Below are 21,602 nucleotides of genomic sequence, written 5' to 3'. Positions count from 1 at the left end.
GCTCAGGTGCAATGCCCAGCCCCAGAATTTCAACAAGCAGGGAAAGAAAGGATTAGGACAACTGGATATGCTATATGCATGTGTGGAAATGTCACAATACAGCCTCCAGGTACAACTGATGTAGGCTGATAAAATAATAAAGGAAGTATATCACAGAGTTAGAGTAGGATTTTGAAAAGTAATAAATAATATTCAACCAAGTAATGAGACACATTGTTCCTATAAAATACCATTTGCATCTTTTGGAAATGTGCCTCAGTACAAATTGAAAAATACTTGTTTCCAAATTTATTGCACTAAAATTCAGCACCTAGACAACATACACATACACAAAATAATGTACACACAAAAATTCTAAATACATTTTAAACTGCATATTCCATATTTTATTACTCCTCTAAAGAGTTGTGTGTGTGCATGTGTGAGCATGTATGCACATGTATGCGGTACATGCATTTGTTCAAGGCCTAGGGCTTGAACTCAGGGCCTGGGTGCTGTTCCTGAACTTTTACTCAATGTAGTGCTCTACCATTTGAGCCACAGCTCCACTTCAGCCCTTCTTCTAGATAGTTTTGTTGCTTTCTTTGTTTTTCAGGAGTGTGTGTGTGTGTGTGTGTGTGTGTGTGTGTGTGTGTGTGTGTGTGGTATGAATTAGAGGTAAGGGCCTTAGAGATGATTCTTAAGGTTGGCTTTGAACTGCTGTAATCCTCAGAGTCTCAACCTCCTCCGCAGCTAGGATTACAGATGTGGAGCCAATAGTACTTGGCTTATTCTAAGAATTTTTGTTTGAGGACTTTAGATAATCTTTAAAAAATAAGAATGAGTATGCTATTAAATAATTCAACCTAAAAAGCTTTATTTCTTGTTTTGACATAAATATTTCCTTTGAATACTAATAAGATTTTTAATTTACTTGAGTCAATGAGTCCTACTGTGCTTACAATATATAAAATGCAAGCAATATATTAGTTAAATATTATTATTTCATTTAAAGTTTTAAGAATTATACTTGGAGCAATATTTCCCATTAATCTTCTTACATTTAAATATACATCATGTAAAACATTGTGTTTTGTATTTTATGACTTATTAAGCTACTGAAAAGTGACAAGTTTCATGTTTGAATATGTAACAACTATCATATTTTGTGATTCTCTACCTCTAAACTTAATCAAAAGAGAACAGAAAATTGACTATAATCAGAAGAATTCAAAGCATATTAAGTCATACTTTCTATTCTTAAAAAATGAAGGGGAAAGAGAGACATAGAGAGAGGGAGAGAAGAGAGGAGAGAAATAGAAGGTATTCTAGGTTCATCACAGCTTTAGCCTTAAAACCTAGTGGGAAATGATGACGTGGCGCCCAGAGTGAATTATTTATTACATGCTTTCTTAAAGTAATGGCTCAATAAAATTTCAGAAAATGATTATTTTCCAGATCTGTACTTTAGATTTGTAACAAGTATTTATTCAGAAAGAGTAATTTTGATTTTTTTAAAGTGTTGGGGTAATGTATAGTTACATTCATCAGGTAGTGGGTGCATTACTTCGGAACATTGATACCCCTTCTCCTGTTTTTCTCCCCCTCCCAATCATCTTGTTTTCCTCCCTTCCCTTCCATATTCCAAATAAACAAACTTACATACAATATACCAGTTAACAAAGTTAGATACAGTAACCACATGAGATTAACCATAAGGGGAAAAAAGAGGAAAGAAATAACTGCACATAGTACATTAAGAACAACAATAACAAAGATAAACCTCGTAGAGTCATTAATATTTAGAGTCATTAATATTTTTTACATATGACCAAAAATTTTTGCAGGTAATTAACAAAATATTTTACCTCAGATTTTATTGTCTTAATGTATTAATTCTAAAAAGGCTCCAAATCTTTATGAGCTTATACATAATCCAAAGCTAGATCCTCTGTACTAAACATTTACATATATATGTTTGATGTATTTATGTATACATATATGTATATGTATATATCTCCTCACACATACACATTTAAATATATATATATACATAATCAAAACATACTTTTAATATATCAATTGCTTAGTGTCATTAGCTATAGACCATTTTTACCAGTAATAAATTTCACCAACATAGTTTTAGTTAAGAACTTGTGGTTATAAGGCAATACACTAATATTAGTTGGATTCTTATCACTTTTTAATTCTCACCGGAAAATGCATTCCTTATTGCCTTTATTCAACACTGATTCTGGATGTCATTATTAAATATCTTTTTAATAGTTAAGTTAGAAAAAAGGTACAAGACAGTACTTGTAAGAGGTTTTAGAAAAGTAGACATATTCAAGAAGATTAAACTCTTCTGAAATTTCTTCTTTTTGAGAAAAGCTATACTGCAAGATTAAATACTAAATTTTATTGAATGATAGGTACATGTATGCTCACCAATATAAACACAGATTTATGAACTATATTAGGTGTTCAAACTTAGAGGAAGAGGGGAAGATAATGGATAAGGCAATTCTGAAAAAATTGGGAGAATCAAGCCAAATTTATTTTATACGATGATTAGGATCAGTTAAAGTAGAAAAAAGAAATATTATCAAAATAAATGGGAATAAGAACATGGGAAGCTTTATTACAAGGTCAAAATACCAATAGCTCAGTAACCATGAAAAAGTGAATTAATCATTTTTTTTTCTTTCAAGAAAACCATATTGTCTGGAACATCATGTCCTGAATTGTTCCTAAATTCCTACTTGGCATATGGTACTCTATTGTTTGAATATTATTGTCCTGCTATGATTCCAGTTAGCTATTGGATGATTTTGGATTTCTGCAGATGTGAAGGTAGACTTATTTTTAATGGCCTATTTTTAATACTTAAGCCCTCAGGATATAGTATATATGAATCTAGATGTCAAAATGAATGCCAAAAAATAATGATGGTTTTGTTTATGTGTGTGTGTGTGTGTGTGTGTGTGTGTGTGTGTGTGTGTGTGCGCGCGTGTGCGCTCGCGTGTGGGCGCCCAATCTTATGACTTGAACTCTGAACTCAAAGACCTAGGCTATAGACTTAGGCTTTGTCTCCAAGCTTTACTGCTCAAGACTAGTAGTTTAGTTTACCACTTGAGCCTCAGCTTCAACTTGGCATCTTTGGTGGTTAATTTAAGAGTCTCCTGATCTTTTTTGCTTTTGTTTTTGAGAAGGGGTGAGAAGTAGTGCATCTACCACCTGGCGAATGTAACTGTAACCCCTCTATACATTATCCCAACAATAAAGAATAAAATAAAAATAAACAAAAAATAAAAAACAATTTTAATTATTTATTATCAAATAGGACATGCAACTAGTCACTCATATTTTCTTCTTCAGAACTTTAAAAGCTATCCTAATAGTTAATAAAAAATTGTGTATAGTTATAGTTAATAAAATAATAATACAATAAAAAAGAGTCTCCTGATCTTTTCTGCTATGAATGGATTTGGACTACAACCTTTAGATTTCAGCCTCCGAGTAGCTAGGATTACAGGTGTGATGCACTGACAACTGGCTTGATGCTTCTTTTTAATCCAATAATCTGTGTTGATGAAAAATAGAATTCTAGTGAAAACACCTGTATTTGGGATTCTCAGAAAGAATTTTTTTTAAAGAACTTTCTCCTAACCCTTGATTTATTTATTTTTGTTGTTGTTTTGGCTTTTGTTGGTTGTGTTGCTTGAATTCTAGGCCTGGGCCTTTTCCCTGAGCTCTTCAGCTCAGGGCTGGTGCTCTACCACTTGAACCACAGTTCCACTTTTGATTTTCCAATGGTTAATTGGAGGTAAGAGTCTCAAGGACTTTCGTGCCTGGGCTGGCTTTGACCCATAATTCTCAGATCTCAGTACTGAGATACTAGGATTACAGGTGTGAGTTCCCAGCCCATTTCTGTATTTTCAGGTTACATATAGTATCTTTGTATGCTTTTAGCATATCCCTAGTTGTAATAAGCAGAGCCTTAATAGATTGTTTTCAATTTATCACTTTTATACATGAATAATACTAAATATTTTCTTTTACTTTTAATGTTGATAGTAAATAACGACAAATACTGTTGGTTTACTATACATAAATACAGTGATGATCATTAATCAAATACCAAGGACTGTATTTGACCTACTATTTTATCCCAGAAAGATTGGGTACAATTACTTTGCTAAACGAATGAGCATATATTTAGGGTATTTGTTCAAAATCATTTATTTAGAAGTGCAAAACACTACTTTTTCATAAAAAGAAGTAATCACATTCTTTTGAGAACTCTTTTAATTAAATGTAACAATAAATGTCCATTTTTCAAACATTTCCCCTTGCTCTTTGCAATTATCACCATAATTAATGGTGATATCCAGGGACTTTTAAAGTACTAGTTGCAGATTAGATAGATAAGAAAGGAATGTATACTGTACCTGTATTTTTTTAGCCTGACAAATGGAAATTTTAATCCTTTTAGCAACATTATCTTTAAATGTCCTTCTAACCCCACCCAGCAGCCTTCTCAGTTCTTCAGGGAGTAAAACATAAAAAACAAACAAAAAAAATCCAGGTCAAAGATGAAAGCCACCTGCTGTCAGCAGGGAAAGAAAGCTCATTTCTGAGGTAATAGCACTCAGCAATGGATTATAAGCATTTAATGACTGGATAGTAATTCTTACAGACATCCAGAAGCATGACCTGGGATAGCAAAGTTCAATTCACAAGGAGTTGTATTTCTCCTGCAGGGGTGTCAGCCGAGCTGACTTTGTTGACTAGCACTCAGTCCTGGGATTTGTTTGCAAATCTACACAATCTCCTCTCCCACACCCCAGAAGGGGGCTGAAAGGGAGATAACCACTTTTGTGCTAAATTGTCACTTCCTTGCTTATTTTTTTGTGAAGCTGTAAAGAACACAACTGTCTAACCAACACAATAGATTTATTATTGAGATGTCAGAATCAGCAGCTCTTAGTCACCAGTTACTTGTTTGTTTCCACTCTGTTTATCACAGCCTCTTTATTGTTGGGTTGCCCAAAGTCTTGACATGTTTGACACAGAGATGCAGATGAAAGTGACAAAGAAATTAAAGGTAAACAAGCCTGAACCATGCACTCAACTTGGGTGGTGAGCCCAGAAGATGCCTACCTTCTTTCTCTGTGTAGCTTTGGATATGTCTGTAATATCTCTCATTTTTAAGGACAAATATAATGAGAAAATGTAGTGCCACTGAGTCATTTTGTTGCTGTTGATTATACATTATGAATTGCTGTGATTCTCTAAGAGTATCTACTAATGGGGAGATTAGTGACAATGGGAAGTCAGCTTCTCCTGGAAGCATTTACTGTCCCAGAAAATCGAAATTCTTATAAATCTTACATAGACATGTAAAGTAGCTAGAAGCTGCCACATGTCAACTTTTATTGAGTGTTCTTTTTGACCTTTGGGGCACGATGCAGAGTTCATCTTCTAAACATGGTGTTATCTGTGTATACCATCATTTCTAAGGCTTTCTCGGCAGTTTATAAATATTGCAGCTTTCACCTATATGTAGAAACAGAAGCTCTTGGACAGCGCAATAATTGGATTTAACTTCCTATACTCTTAAATCCTGAAGATTTAGTACAAAGAATGAATTCTCCAAGGCATCTGAGAACCTGTGGTATTCTATGAACATTTCATGTTGTTGGAGAATTGCCATAATATTAGCTGATTTAATTAGAAGATTAACAGACTTTTCAAGTCAATAGACACTGGAGAAATAAGCATCTTAAAATTTTCAGAAAGAAAAAAATAAGTGCTGAAGTTAGAAGTTATAAATTCTCCTGTACTTAATAGTTTTTGCCTAATATTGTTTTGTTTCTCTTACTGTTTGTTTTTACATTGTTTGTGTTGTAGATTTTTGAGACAGGATTTTACTTTAAAACCCATGCTGATCTTGGAGTCTATTTGTGTGGTACAGGCTGGTATTGAATTCATGAGCCTTCTGCTTCAGTCTCCTCAATGCTGGACCTTTATCCACATCATTTTGCACACAAAAGCTGAATTATGTGGGCCGGGGGTTTGGCCTACTGGTAGAGTGCTTGCCTAGCATGCATGAAGACCTGGGTTCGATTCCTTGGCACCATATATACATAGAAAAAGCAAGAAATAGTGTTGTTCCTCAAGTGGTAGAGCTCTAGCCTGAGAAACCCCAAGGACATAGGCCCTGAGTTCAAGGCCCAGAACTAGCAGAAAAAAAAAAGCTGAATTCTGTGAAATATTTCAAATGCTATAATGTATGCAGGTTTTACTTTGAGCGCCTGCCATTAAGATTTTGTACACATAAGAACTGCTATATTTCTCACAGTGTTTGTCTGATTCTTTTTCATTCACATTAAAGGAGGTACCTTGTGGGTTTTAAGTAGTCCTGTATGCCATCTAATAAATGAAAGACTGTCACTGTCATAGGAAATACAGAAGCTAACATCACAGCAGCTGGGATCTCATTATCAGTGTCCAGCTGACTCGTCTCTAGGTGGGCCCTCAGCTTCAATGAGTTGCTACTAGGGACAGATTATGAAATGCTTCTTTGAAAGCTTACTATACATAGTCTGAATGGGAATGCATCAGTAATAATAGTGATTTTTTTAAATCCAAACTTAAGTGGTGAATTCGAAAGCTTAAAAATATTCCCAAAATGTGCTAGAAACCTGGAGAGGGCCCCAAGGGCATTGTAAGAAAGAATTCCACAGATATTTACTGCAAAGAAATTATTTCCATGCATTCAAATAGGAAAATACTTTATATCCCTCCTTAGCCAAAGAAGTCTTTTGCAGTGCTGTTTCAAATGACTGGCTCATTGGTATAAAAACAATGTCCTAACTACTGAAAATTGAAGCTGAAAAGAAAATAATAGTAAGATAATAATGGTATTCATCAAAAAAAATTGCCTTACGTTGAATTCATATGACACCTGGCAATAATCTTAGGAAAGATGAAGAAGAAAATGTGAGAACAACTTAGCAACAAAGAATATGTAAAAATGAACATATCACTGTTCATCCTATCAGGAAAGTGAAATTAGAGTAGACATTTAATTTTAAAATCAAAGTGAACATTGTGGGCATTGATTGGTCTTCCCTTTACAAGAAAAAGATCAATTAGCACTTGCTTTTCACTTAAAAAAAGATTTTAGTACCTTTCTTTATTACTTAAGAAATCTAAAATATATTTTAGACAGTATGATAGTCATGTATTAGTGTCCTTTATTTCATCTGCTAATAATCTTGAGATGCTTTCCTGGTAGAGGACACAAGAATATATTAGCATAAAGTACTTGAGACCAAAGGTGGAAGAAAAATTTGTGAACACACCACCTTCAGGGAAAGTGTTGATTGAACACAGTAGATTCTACTAATTTGAATTTGTACAGGATTTCAAGGGATTTTTTTCTTAAAGTAATTTTCTATTATTTAGAGACAACTGTTTGTAATTTGCCATTGGGGCTTGACAAAACAAGTAGAAATGGAGCAAATACTTCCCTAAATACTTTAAAAACTCTGAAAGAATATTAGCAATGCATAACTTGGATAACTCCTATACTAACAACCTTGGTTTCTAAAATATAGTAGATTCAATTAGGTAAATCCACATGTGCTTAGCAGTCTTTCTCAGATAGGAGCAAAGTTTAGTTTCCTTATTTTTGTTTCATAGCTACAGAACACAGAATACATCCCTTCCTAAGAATTTCTTAGACAGGAAAACAGATGGAAGTGAGCAAAAAGCACATCTGTAACTTGTGGCACTAAATCTCTCATTTAGGTTGTAAGTGGCATGCTAAAAGTAAGCAGAAAACCCACAGCTCAGGGGAGATCAATAAATACAGAAAGTGTCATCAACCCAAAAACACAAATCTTCAAAGGCAGTCATTGTCCAATAGAACTGTACAACAAAATAGAAAATCCAACTGGAATTGAAGGAAAGAAAATAGCTATTAATGAGACCCCCTAGGCAAGTTATGTGAAAAGACGATCCAAATTGAATTCCTGGCATGAACAAAAGGAAATACTGCAAAAGAGAAGAGGTGGGGGGGTGGAGGAGGAGAAGAAGGAGGAGGAGAAGGAGAAGGAGGAGGAGGAAGAGGAGGAGGAGGAGGAGGAGGAGAGAGAGAGAGAGAGAGAGAGAGAGAGAGAGAGAGAGAGAGAGAGAGAGAGAGAGAGAGAGAGAGAGAGAGAGAGAGAGAGAGAGAGAACTGGCATAACTTTCAGCTAGAATCTGGAGTGAGATAGCCTAAGTAAGTTAATGGGCAAGGCTTCCAAAAGTGAATAGAATCAAAAAGTAATATAAAATAGTCTTGAGGTAGAACATTGCAAGCAAACTTTGCTAAGAGGACTGGCATTTCCACACATTTAATTAAGGAAAACACACACACACACACACACACACACACACACACACACACACACACACTTAAAACATCACAAGTTTACAAACACTTGTAAACTGCAAAGAAAATCACACAACAGAATTTATTTTATTCTGTTAGTCTCTTCATTCAGTCAGAATGTTAATACCTCAGCACATAAATCTGTGTAGTTTATCATCTAGGACTTTTTCCAGTGTATAAGTTGTGCCACGTAGTGCTTTGCACTACTGACAATTCAAGAAAACCAAATGGTTTGAAATTTTAATAAGGACTTCAAAATCAACCAAGGTTAAGCATCATCTTTTTTTTTTTTCAACCGTGGGGCTTGAACTCTGGGCCTGGAGGTTGTCCCTGAGATCTTCAGCTTCAAGCTACCACCCTACCCCTTGAGCCACAGCCCCACTTCTGGTTTTCTAGTGGTTAATTGGAGATAAGAGTCTCTCAGACTTTAGTGCCTGGGCTGGCTTTGAACAAAGATTCCCAGTTCTCAGGCTCCTGAGTAGCTCAGATTACAGGTGTGAGCCACCGTGCTCAGCTCATGAGTCTTTTTTTGTTGCTGCTGTTAACTACCAAATTCAATTTTGCTCCTGTAAATCCTTGTAAAAAATGATAATAAAGTAAGCTGAAGAGACATCTTCTAAATAGTGTCAAAAGAATTTTTATATGTGAAAATAATCACATAACAAAGTTATGTTGAATTTTAAAATTATTATTAAAGGTGTTTTATATATTTTATTGATTTTTACAGTAAATTCATCCATTGTTTCTTCACTTGATCTCACAGTTTCTTAGCTTTTAAGCCAGATTAATAATATGACAAAATCTTTGCTATTTCCATTTTGCAGGAGCCTGTTCAAAAGATCCTATATTGATGTTTAGGGATTACATTGTATTTCAATATATAAATTTAATAAGGCAAAAACATTTTAAAGATTTCCTTACATTTTATAATAACACAGGGATAAAATATTACTTTGTGATAAATAAGCTTTTATCAAATACTTTACATCTATCAAAAAATAAACACTGAATTGAATCATAGTCAATGTCCTTCATCAGAAAGTGACTCATGAAATACATTTAATTGAATGCAAATCTTTTTTACATACTTAACTTAGCTCATTTATACATACATCATAAATGCCCAGAAAGTTTTCTAGGGTCAGCGTAGTGTTGATGTAAGGCATGCCTCAATATCCTAACAAACAGACTAATCCAAGCAAAGCCCATTCATCCCTAGGCCAGAGGCTTCAAGAGAAATCACAGTAGATGCTGAGATAGAAAGAATGAGGATGCTTTGGAGGGGATCTGCTGCCTGGTGGGGATAGGTGGAAGACAGCATTATTGCCTCAGACACCAGATAAAGAATGATCTGGGATCACGGTTGGCCTCCTTCAAAAGCCATGTTTTCATTAGCACTTTAAGTGCAATGATGGTGTATATTTCTGTCCTGGGAAGTGTTCAGAAGCCTGAGGGCACTGGCTGAAACAAAAAGTGATAGGCTCAGATGGAAGAAAATGAAATGCTTGTACAACACCAAAGAAAGCTTCCAACAGAGAGTATTTATTAACTTAGCAGTGCTTGTCTTTAATAACTGAGTTTGTGCTGAAGATGTCTGTCTGTGTAAGAAATGTTAATTCAATGGAGACAAATCCAGGCCAAAAATAATAAACGGAAATCTAAAGCATGTTACAGTAGCATTATTATTCTGTAAAGTTTGTAGTCAATCAAATGAAACCTGGGATGGCACAAAATGTATTTCATAAAGTTTGATGGCTTCACATCTAATTTACAGTGAATGAACATATTAAAGACTAAATGCAGGGCTGAGAGCTTGGGCTAATGATAGAGGGCTTCCCTAGCATGCACGAAGCCCTGGTTCAATTCTTCAGTATCACATATACAGAAAAAGACGGAAGTGGTTCTGTGGCTCAAGTGGTAGAATACTAGCTTTGAGCTGAAGTGCTCAGGGACAGCACTTAGGCCTAGAGTTTAAGCCCCACAACCGACAAAAAGAAAAAAAGAAAAAGAAAAAAGAATAATTGCAGTGCCCTTCAAAATAAATGCTTTGTAACTTGGGCTATTTGTTTCAACCTATATGTACAGTTTTCCTTCAAAACTTGATCAAATTTTTAATTGTCAGGAAATTCATTGTTTAATAAACTAAAATATAATAAGGTTGTAATATATTTGATCAGGTATAATTTATAAATTGATATTTGAATGAAATTATAGAATACATGTTATTAGTTTCTAAATTACTCCAAATATTTACATTAAGTTCCATTAAATATTTTTTTCAAGTTTTAGTAAGGACTTCTTTTAGTATAGCAGGATAAAACAGTAAGACATGAAATACAAAGAGGAAACATTTCCTGATCGTAGGCAGGAAATGGAAGTTGAATTCTCATGAAATCTGTTCTCTCATTTAAATCAGCTGTCTATCCTTTTTTGGACTGGAGGAATGCATATGGTCATATCCTCTGCTAGCCTTTAATCATTGCACAATAGTTCTGGGTAGATATGAGACAAGATGTTCATTATTCTAAAACACAAAAATATATTTGAGCTTTCCCAAAACACAGGAATAACAGGTGAGAGTTAAAAACTTCTTTTCGCAGAAGTGTTTTTTTGCTTTCCTAACTCTACCATTTCGTGACAGTGTGTAGCTTCACGCTATTTCTCGTAAGACAGCAGATGCTTTCAAGATGTTCTTAATTTAAGATATCTTAAGAGAAGGTATTCTTTTTCATTACTTGAAAAAGACCTGGACAGACCTGGACCATGTGGGGAAGGGAATGAGAAGAAGTAATAACACGCAAGAATGGACAGAAAATAATTCTTAAATGACACTATATTTGCTGCCAACAGGAGGTAAGTCATTCCAGGCTAACTGTGCAGACACTGTAAAACAAGTTTTCATATCTTAGAAATGCAAATCCTTCACTCTTTAAAACAAATATTTTCACTTCTCAGAGGTCACACCTGTATGAGAGTACAAATCAATCCTACACTTTTCAGAATAATGGGTACCAACTTTCATTTTACATGGCATGGTTAATCAATTCCTGCATGTACACATATACGTTAAGTAAAATCAATAAATGTTTCTTGCCTTACAAACTCGTCCAACTCGAGAAAGGATGGTCTTATCAGAAGTACTTCCTTCTTGATATGATTCACGAAAGAAGAAATATATTTTGTCATCATCTGGATTATAGGTATCTGGTATAGGGAAAGTTCCAATAAATTTTGCTCCTGTTTGAAACACAAAAGCTACAAATTAAAATGCTAAAAAAAATACAGCTTAACAACCCACATTCCAACGAAATGCAAATATATACACAAATGTAAATAAATACAGTATACAAGGTACAAAATATAAATCTAGTGATATATCCTTCAACATGAAGATTACAGAGTAGATTTCATCTCTCCTTGCCTCACAAACAATAAATGTGAATGACTACGTACAATGATGAATATATAATATCTTCCACTTCAGTAATCTTTTTACTATTAATGTGTATTTCCTACCTTTACTTTGTAGACTTTAAATATACACAATAAAATTTATATCTAAAAATTTAAAAAAATCCAGCTTTAATAGTACTAGTGAACTTACAATGTAAAAAAATCTATAAAAAATTAGAAATGGAATTCTATGCTGCCATCACAAAGAACATCACATTTGTAAGGAAATGGAAAGACTTGGGAAAAATCATATTAAGTGAAGTCAGACTCAAAGGAACATAGGCTCAATGGTTTTCTTCATTTGTCATAATTAGTATAAATCTTGGACTCTCCTAGCAGAAGTTTCAATAGGGCAAAACCTAGATACATAAGGCCATATAGGATGAGGCTAAATGAAAGGACTTCCAGGATATGGAAACAAGAGCCATATAATATGTGATTTTTGTTCGTAATGTACTCCATTATTTCTCATCTCTTTTGTTGTCCCTTGGTTATCTTATATTGTTACAGTATCTTACTTTATCTGATATAGTGTAGATATGTTTATTTATTTGAAATAGGGAAGGGGGAAAACAAAATGAGGGGAGGGGTTGGGGGAGGGAAATGGGGACAAAATCATGAGAAGGGGTATCAATGTTTGTGAAGTAATGCACCTTCTATCTGGCGAATATAATGTTACCCTTCTATTAATTACAATAAAAATATATTAAAGAAAAATTAGAAACATAAAGCACTAGGCTAATGTGGGAGTGGGAAGCAAGATGTGCAGACAAATTTGAGACCATGTAGAAAGGCAGAACAGCAGAACACGAAGTTCAGAGAACAAATTGTCAGGAATTCCAGAGCAAAGGTGAGCACAGGTCTGGCTAGTACTCCAAATCATTACAATTTCACTAAAGCAGTCACAGGTAACGTAATAGAAAAGAGATACATTCTGAGAAATGCATTGTTAGATGACTTCATCATTATTGTCAGAACATCACAGAATGTAATTGCTTGAAGAAAGGTGGCTATGCTCTCAAGGTGATATTTTTATGTTTGTTGTATGTGGCCCTCTGCTGGCAGTAATGCTATGTGAACATTATGGTAAGGTCTATGTGAGTGTCAAATGTTATTTAAGTATTATAGGAAGTCTTATCACATCTATTATGGGAAGTCTTATCATATTTGGCAATTCAATGATGTTACATCTATTCTCCTTATGATGCATGATATATTCTATAAAAGAACCTAGAGGGCCCAGAGTATGGCCCAGTGGTAAAGTGCTTGCCAAACATACATGAAGCCTTGGGTTCAATTACTTAGTACCACATACACAGAGAAAGCTGGAAATGGTGTTACTCAAGTGGTAAAGTTCTAGCCTTCCTTGAGAAAGCCCAAGGACAGTGTCCAGACCTTGAGTTCAAACCCTAGGACTGGGGAAATAAAAAAGAACTTAGGAAAAACTGTATGTATATCTCATATGATAGCTCCTATATGCTGCTGCTCTTTCGTATATTTTATTAAACTGCCCAAGGAATAAAATGAAAAATAGTAACAGTATTTGAGTCATCTCCAATATGTGGTCTGGATATAATACATGGTATTATATCAACATTGATTCAGAATAATCATATGATTAAAAGCAAAGAACCAAATAGAATGCCTCTTAAGAACTGAAGGAAGGAGCTCAGTTAAGTAAAACTGCCTTCTATGGTTTGGTTTAGAACTCTTGATTTACTTGCTCCCAGAAATGAAAGTTAGATCCTTGCAAAATAAACGAATAGCAACTGGTCAAAAGGCCAACTATGAAAGAAGTTTCACAGTAGCTATTTTCAATGTATAGAATTTAATACTGGGTTATAAGTGTTATGAGTTTTAGTCACAATCATCTCAGCCCTTTTGGAGTATTCTGAATCTCTTCTCTACTTCCAGGAAATAGGGCTTCAAGGAAAAGAGATGGGAAATGTTTGTGTGAACTTCTTTTGTGTTTTCGTATTTCTTCAATCTTTGCTAGAACTCAAAATGGCAATGAAAGATTTCTTTTCTGATAATTTTACTGTGGTATGGACCCAAAAAATTACATGACATTGAAATTTAAAAGAAAAATGTAGGAACTTTCAGCTTCTCATTTTTAAATTAATTTTCAATTGACAAGCCAATCTTTTTAAATTTACAAATAAACATTTCTGATTTTTTGACAATTAACATCACTGCAAATAAAGCTTTTTCTATAAATAGGTAATTGATATTTCACCAAGTAAATTTTAAAAGGATTTTTCAATTTCTAATATATGCAAGATCTATTATGATAGAGTATTTTTATAGGAATAATTGATTTTAATTAACCTAAGACAGGAGATGGCTAAGGGCAAAACCTAACCTTCATATTCACAATTAACCTCAAAAAGATGAAAACAATCAAAGGACAAGAGGAGAAAAGAAGGATTTATCCACAGATACATTACCAGTTATTGATAATAATCCATACAGTATTGTCAATATGCACATACTTGATCTAATGCAAAACTGGGTGATCATTTTTATTATATTTAAAATATTTACAAGTACAAAAATTTAAAGAACTATTCTGTAGGTGAAATCTTACAAACATCTAAGCTCAATAGTCAGTAAAGTAGAATATGATCCCATATATATAGAAAAATTTGTAGTTAGATTTTGACCACAATTTAAATGCAGGTTATGAATGTACAGAGCAAATGAAGACTAATCCATAAATTGTTAATTACCTGTAATGGGATTAGAAAGTTGTGAGAAAACCATTCTGAAATTATAGTAAAATCATTTGATCCCCTAATCTTGACAAATAAATGAACTTAAAATATCCACTACCATAAGCAAAATTGTAATACCTAAAATATAATTTACACAATATAGCATGATGCATGACTCATAATGCTAATTTCTGATTCAATCTGTATGATAATAGATATAAATTTCTATTGAAAAAAGTAAATAGTGATGTATTTGTATAGGGGTGAAAGATTTGCACAGCCTTTCCTCTGAAGAAAATAGGCAGTCAGTGATTTAAAGCAGAAAAACATTCCAAATAACAGAAACAACAATGTGAACAGCAGTCTTCAGACACTTAGAAAAAATTGATTACATGAGTTGATTAACATTTTTTAACTTCTAAAGAATATAGGATTCAAAAACAGAGTAAGGTCTTAAAGTACAGAAGAAAATTAGGTAGCTTTTGTCCATTCTGAAGAAATGCATAGAAAATGAAAACTACTGTATGGGTGTTGCCAGGTAGCATTAAATTTAGTGATTAAAAAGCTGTGTGCACAAGTCTTCATGTCAGGAATGTTATTATTGTATCAACAGAGAAAAGTAGTATAGATAGTTTTCACAGTGCTACTTCTTTTAACTGTAATCCAAGTATATAACATACATCAAATATGGTTCTTTGTTTTACTCAATCTGTGACTATTTTCTTGAACTCTTAAGTGTTGGTTCTTTGGACACTAATAAAATAAAATTTGTTCAGGAGGGGAATGGTGGAGATGTTTAAGCCAAATGTTTCTTATATGATGACATTTAATTATGGAAAAAAGTTACTCTGTTCTCTGATTTAAATAACAAGCATACTTTTGAGCTAAAAATAAGCACAACTTTCAAGAATGGTTTCTTTCTTGCAGATTACACTGAGGTGCTGTCTTAGACACTGATGTTAGTGTTTTATGCTAGAAACTGTTTCCTGACTTGCTGCCAAACATGAGTAAAAATAGGTATCATTAAATTAGTGCCTAGTGGTTGAATTAAACTATTTACAATCATATGAGAAGACACCTGGGCTTTATTATAGCATACCCTCACCCCATTATTGGCATTGAAACACATGTCCTCATAGGGATGAAGTTTGAAATCATGCATTTTTACGAATGAACTTCTAGCATGACACCCTGAGGCACTGCCAAACCCATGCGGCCTGCAGGACAAACCATTTTCATTTCTTTAGGCACTTCTTCGTGTAGATGAGTGCTCCTATCTATTTCTTAATAGATAGGGATCTTATGACTTGCTTTTATTTCTTCTTATAATATGTTTCCTTTTTAAAACAAATCTCCTTTCATGTAGGAAAATTAACAGACATCACCATACACCAATTTTAAATTAACAATGTTTTCTTTTCTTTTCTTTTTCCTTTCTTTTTTTTGTGGGTCATCAGTCTTGAACTTGGCCTGGGCGCTGTCCCTGAGCTCTTCAGCCTCAAGGCTATCACCCTACCCTTGAGCCAAGCCCCACTTCCCAATTTCTAGAGGTTAATTGGAGATAAGAGACTTTTGTGCCCCTGCTGGCTTTGATCCTTAGATCTCAGCCTCCTGAGTAGCTAGGATTACAGACTTGAGCTACTGTGTCCTGCTAAATTAACAACGTTTCTATATGTTAAAATGAAAATATAAAGCAAAAGTTGCCATCCACTACAGAAAAGAAAGCAAAAACATGCAACCAAAGTTTCACTGTTTTCATTTCCCACCACATGACGCCTTTTATCCTCAAACACAGTCATCACTCTATGTTTGAGTCATCACTCTAATGGTGCCAAGATTGCTATTTCTTTATGCTTTAAAGTTGATAAAGAAAAGCATGGGGTGATCTTCACCATCACTTGAGCCAGTTTCATCTTCACAATTTATTTGTTCATCTTCCTTGCAAAGTATTTACCAGTACAATATCACAAAGAAGAAATGAGTGTTTCATTATGCTAAGTGAATAGTTTGGAAAGTGATCCGACAGTGGTTAAAACCTAGAAAGGGTTAGGTGCTGGTGTCTCCTGCCTGTCATCCAAGCTACTCAGAAGGCTGAGATCTGAGGATTGAGGTTCAAAGTCAGCCTGGGCATGAAAATCCATGAGACTCTTATCTTCAATTAACCACCAGAAAACCAAAAGTGGCACTGTGGCTCAAGTGGTAGAGTGATAGACTTGAGTTGAAGCGCTCAGAGACAGTGCCCGGGCCCATTTTTCAAGCCCCACTACCGGAAAAGAAAAAGTCTAGAAAGGCACAGAAAACAATATGCCAGCATATTTAAGGATTTTTTGACTCTTTCAGTGGTTCTATATATAGTCACATGGAAAAGCATTCTTAGAATCTTTGTCATAACACATACTCGGATGCCAATTAACTTCAGTTCTGAGATTTAATCTAAACATATAGCACATTTGTAAAATAGTGCTTTAATACAAATATACAGGAGAAATTTTAAATGAAAGTGAAAGGACACACAAAAAATTTCCATTTTTTCTTAAATTATTTAACCAGAAATGGATATAAAGTGGTAAGAAAATTTGTATTGTATCATAAATTTTAGGTTATGATATAAAATTAGTAAACAAGAATGTTTTATGTTTTTAGTAGAAGTAGATGTAGAGTCTCCCTAGGTAGTATAAGCTGATTTTGAATTTGTAGGCCTTTGCTTCCTGAGTCATGAAGTTTATATATTTATTTGCTCATTACTGTACTTGGAGTTTTAAAGCAGAATTGTTTCATACATATTTCTGTGCTAGTCTATGAGATAATTGAACAGCAGAAACATGGATAGTGTGCCTGGAGCCAATTTTTAAGTTTCTTTCCTTTTTAGTAATGCTTTTATGGTTTTAGAGACTGAACCCAGACACTCCACTATGTTAGACAAGCAACTTAGTTTTGCTAATTAGCAAATTAATTTTCCTAATTTATTTTTATTATTTATTTATTATTTTTTTTTGCCAGTCCTGGGCTTGAGCTCAGGGCCTGAGCACTGTCTTTGGACTTTCTCAAGGCTAGAACTCTACCACTTGAGCCTCAGCACCACTTCCGGCTTTTTTCTATGTAGGTGGTACCAAGGAATCGAACCCAGGTCTTCATGCATGCTAGGCAAGCACTTTAACCACTAGGCCAAACTCCCAGCCTCTTATTTTAAAGTTGAATAGCCATGTATGGATAGTTGCCTACTGGTCAGGGAATCTTTCACTCAAGAAGCCCCTGTCCATAAATATGCTATGACTGGCCCAGAATTAAGGCAGTAACAACTTTGATCCTCCAAATGACTAAAAAGACACAGTCCACCTTCCAAGCTCATGTTATACAGTTAGTATCTACACTCAGAAGCCTGCTATCAATATAAACAGGCCTGGTTAGATGCCAGGATACATCCCCACTTCATGCTTCATCTCTACTGGTAAAATAGGAAGTTGCAAAATATTATTTCTAAGATAACATTTATTCCCCCAAATCAGCACAACTCCTCTGTATTCTCTTTCCCCACCATAGCTCTAATGCTAGCCAAATGACCCACTGACTTCTGCCTAGAATCACAGGTTGACTATATTTAGAAAATAGCCATTTCTCAAAAAGGAGGACAGAAAGGCTCCCTGAGAAAGCCAAGTTTTTTACTTAGTCCATCAGGTTTCTCCTCATTATAAAAATCTCATGGAGTTTCAGCCATTTCTCTCCCTGCACCCCACCCTCCCTCCCTCCCACCGCCTCTGTTTCCTCAAGCAAAGGAACTTAGGACTAGCTGAATCTCCAGATGAATTAAGTTTCCCAAGTAATATCTGACTTGCTTCACGCACTTCCCCTGCCTGTGATCTGACTGCCTAAATTCTTCCCATTGCTCTCTCCTTCTGCCCTAGACCACGCTGCAAGACCCACAGTCTGGGTTTGCTGTGGGCCAACATATCATATGGGCATAGGGCTTGTTTCTAGCAAGGCTTCAACAGCAGGGGATGGAAATGCAATGAAAGGAGTGGAATCTGGATTGCTGGACTCTATGTCTGGATCAGAACACAGGGTCCAAATCTGGACACACACACACTTAGCTGATTAACATGAACTATTTTCTTCTAATATATTTCCAAGAGTGAAACACCATTAGTGATGCTTTCAAGATTTTATCTGAAAAAAAAGCAGCAGTCTCAACTGTAGCTGAGGTATTGCTTATTATGGGTGTCATACAGAATTAAAGGGGGGAGAAGAAATAAGAGATAGGGAGATCAGTGTGAGAAAAATGAATTTAGTCACCAACCCAGGGACAAGGTACTAAGGCCCTCTAGGAAGATTGGGAGCATGAAAGCAGCAAAGTCAGTAGCTATTTTTGCAGAAAGTGGAAACCTTGGGGGGCTGGAGTATAGCTCAATGGCAAAGTGCTTGCCTGATCCTGGATTGGAGCCCCAGAGCCAAAAAAAGGAAAGTAGAAACCTTGGGTGGTAGATTAGATAAAGGGGATAAAACAGATGAAGCACTTATATATACCTCCAGGGTAAATGGATGGATGAAGTGAGGAAAGTTAGGATGACAGAAATGGAAGGATAAAAATCAGGAAACTTCCCTAGTGCTGGTGGCCCATGCCTGTATTTCTAGCCATTCAGGAGGCTAAGATATGGAGATGATGGTTAGAAGTTAGCCAAGGCAGAACTGGCTATAAGATTTCAGCCTTAAGAATAATTACAAAACTAGGGGCCGGGAGTTTGGCCTAGTGGTTAAAGTGCTTGTCTAGCATGCATGAAGACCTGGGTTCGATTCCTCGGTACCACATACATAGAAAAAAGCCGGAAGTGGTGCTGAGGCTCAAGTGGCAGAGCTCTAGCCTTGAGAAAGTCCAAGGACAGTGCTCAGGCCCTGAGCTCAAGCCCAGGACTGTCAAAAAAAAAAAAAGAATAATTACAAAACTAAACCAGAAAAAGAAAATAAACAAGAGAAAACAAAACAGCAAAACAAGTAGGGTTGCATGTCTCAAATGGTAAAGTACCAGCTGAGTATGCAAACCTAATCAGTAAGAGACCCTGAGTTCAAGCCCCAGCAACAACAAAGAAAGCAAAGAAGAAAAAAGTCCATGTCCTCACCCCCAAATAGGAATCTGTAGAGAAAAGAATGTAAGTGAAGTAAACCAAGAATTTAAAAAGTTAGACTTATTGATCTTAGTGCCTATTAAGGTAAAGTCATTTTAAAAATTGTAAACAATTCCAAAACAAGCTAACAGATCAATCCAAGTAGTTTTAACATCTTTACTTTTACATTGAACAATCATATTTGTCCAATCTGAGATAAAGTACTTCAAGAAAATGACCCCCACTCTAACTCTGCTTTGTTTAGTTGATTTTGTTTTGCTTTTGTATTTTTGTTCTTTGATACAGTAAATTGACTCCAGGACTTCATGGCTTCTGCTAAACAAACTTTGCAAGCATATGGATGCCAGGCATTTGGATGTCCCTGCTCCTGTTTGCAAGGAGCTGTGATTATAGAGTTATTCCACCCAGATCAAACAAATATTTTTCAGGCCATTTACAGATGGCTGGGATTACAGCTGGAATTACAGTTATAGGAAACACGGGGACATAAGTAACAGTTGAAACAGTTGAAGTATGTAGTCACTAAATTCTTAAGTAAAAAAGGAGAAACAAAAGTTTTCAATGTAATAAAATGCTCAAATAATGTGAGAAAAAAACTATCACAGAACAGAGTTTGAATTTTACCTCTCACCTCTCCCACCTTCAGAAAAAATCCCCCACCTTCAGATAACAATCATAGAAATATTAATACAAAATTAGCACTTAAAATTATCTTCCAATAAGCATCTGTCAAAGAGTTAATGTAACACTTGTGGCTCTCTGGGAAGAGATGCACAGATTAACATCTAATAGCATTTATTATTAGGAGCCATGCTTATAGATAAGGTGAATCTCACAAAGTTTTGGCCAGGATTTAAGAGCAAATACTTAAATTCCAAAGAAACAGCCAGTTTACATCCAACTGGGACATTTTGAGTGTAAAAGCATTAGAAGTTTCCTAATAAACCTGTTTTCATGATGTGAATTGCCTTTAATAAGTAAGAACCAGGAGTGTTAATTCTTGCACTTGGCTGAGTTTAGTTTCTCAAACTTCTACTATATACCACTTCTTCCCTCAAAATTTTCTTTTCGTCTTGCATTGTGCTTTTGGATTTGTTTGTTCACAAATATCCTCTCTTTCAATAGCCTTTACTGTTTTTTCTTATATTCCTATCAGTCTCACTACCTTCCTTCCCACCCTCATTCTCCTTTTAGTCTTCATTTCATGCTATTGCCAATTACCTTTAAAATAACAAAGGTCAGATTTCCTGATTATAAAGTAAGCCATCAATGGTTGTGCTAGGTTTCACAATAATATTTACAGCTTGATAGCTTCTTTTCTCCCTCTCCTCACTCTCTAGGTTGATCAACACATTAATCACTAGTGAGATCAGCCAGTCTCCCCTGTCTGTCCGTGCAGGTCCTATGCATAGAACAGTAGTAGTACCAAATATGAGAAAAGTCCTAATAAATTGTTTCTTAGGGAATTAAACCAATTTAAAAACTTCCCAATTCCTATTCTATTCACACAGTCATAACAAGAGCATTGTGGGCAAATAATGATTGAATACAAAATGTCTCCATTTATTGTTTTAACAACAGTTTCTTTATGGACATGTGAATGTGAAATAAGTAAGAAATTATTCTCATAAAAGAGTAGTTGTGTGATGTTTATGGCCATTCTTAAGCTGAGAGACAGAATCTTATACTTCATTTTAAACCATAAGAATATCTTTTGATTTAAACAGATACTAAAGCTTCTGTGGAAGTGTTATTCTGGAGATCACTTTGTTGTGTAAACAAATAGACCTGCTTATTCCAACTCAGGAAAGGTTTTAAAAGTACTTCCCTTTCTGTTTATGTTGTCGCTGTTTAAATGACACTGAGAGATAACCAAGATAGACTCCAGGAAGTTTC

The 21,602-nt window shown here is 35.0% G+C and overlaps 1 protein-coding gene across 1 annotated transcript in view; it reads right to left on the bottom strand.

The window, feature by feature from the left end:
- Positions 1-21,602, bottom strand: part of Sema3d (semaphorin 3D) — a 156,478-nt gene that overhangs the window by 40,312 nt on the left and 94,564 nt on the right. The window contains exon 8 of the mRNA XM_090332887.1: positions 11,517-11,659. Coding sequence (XP_090189013.1) covers positions 11,517-11,659 — 143 coding nt within the window. The remainder of the gene's footprint in view (positions 1-11,516; positions 11,660-21,602) is intronic.

This window comes from Megascapheus bottae, chromosome 5 (genome assembly GCF_031878675.1).
Source record: "Megascapheus bottae isolate mThoBot1 chromosome 5, mThoBot2.hap1, whole genome shotgun sequence".
Lineage (NCBI taxonomy): Eukaryota > Metazoa > Chordata > Mammalia > Rodentia > Geomyidae > Megascapheus > Megascapheus bottae.
This window is presented reverse-complemented; position numbering and strand designations above follow the sequence as displayed.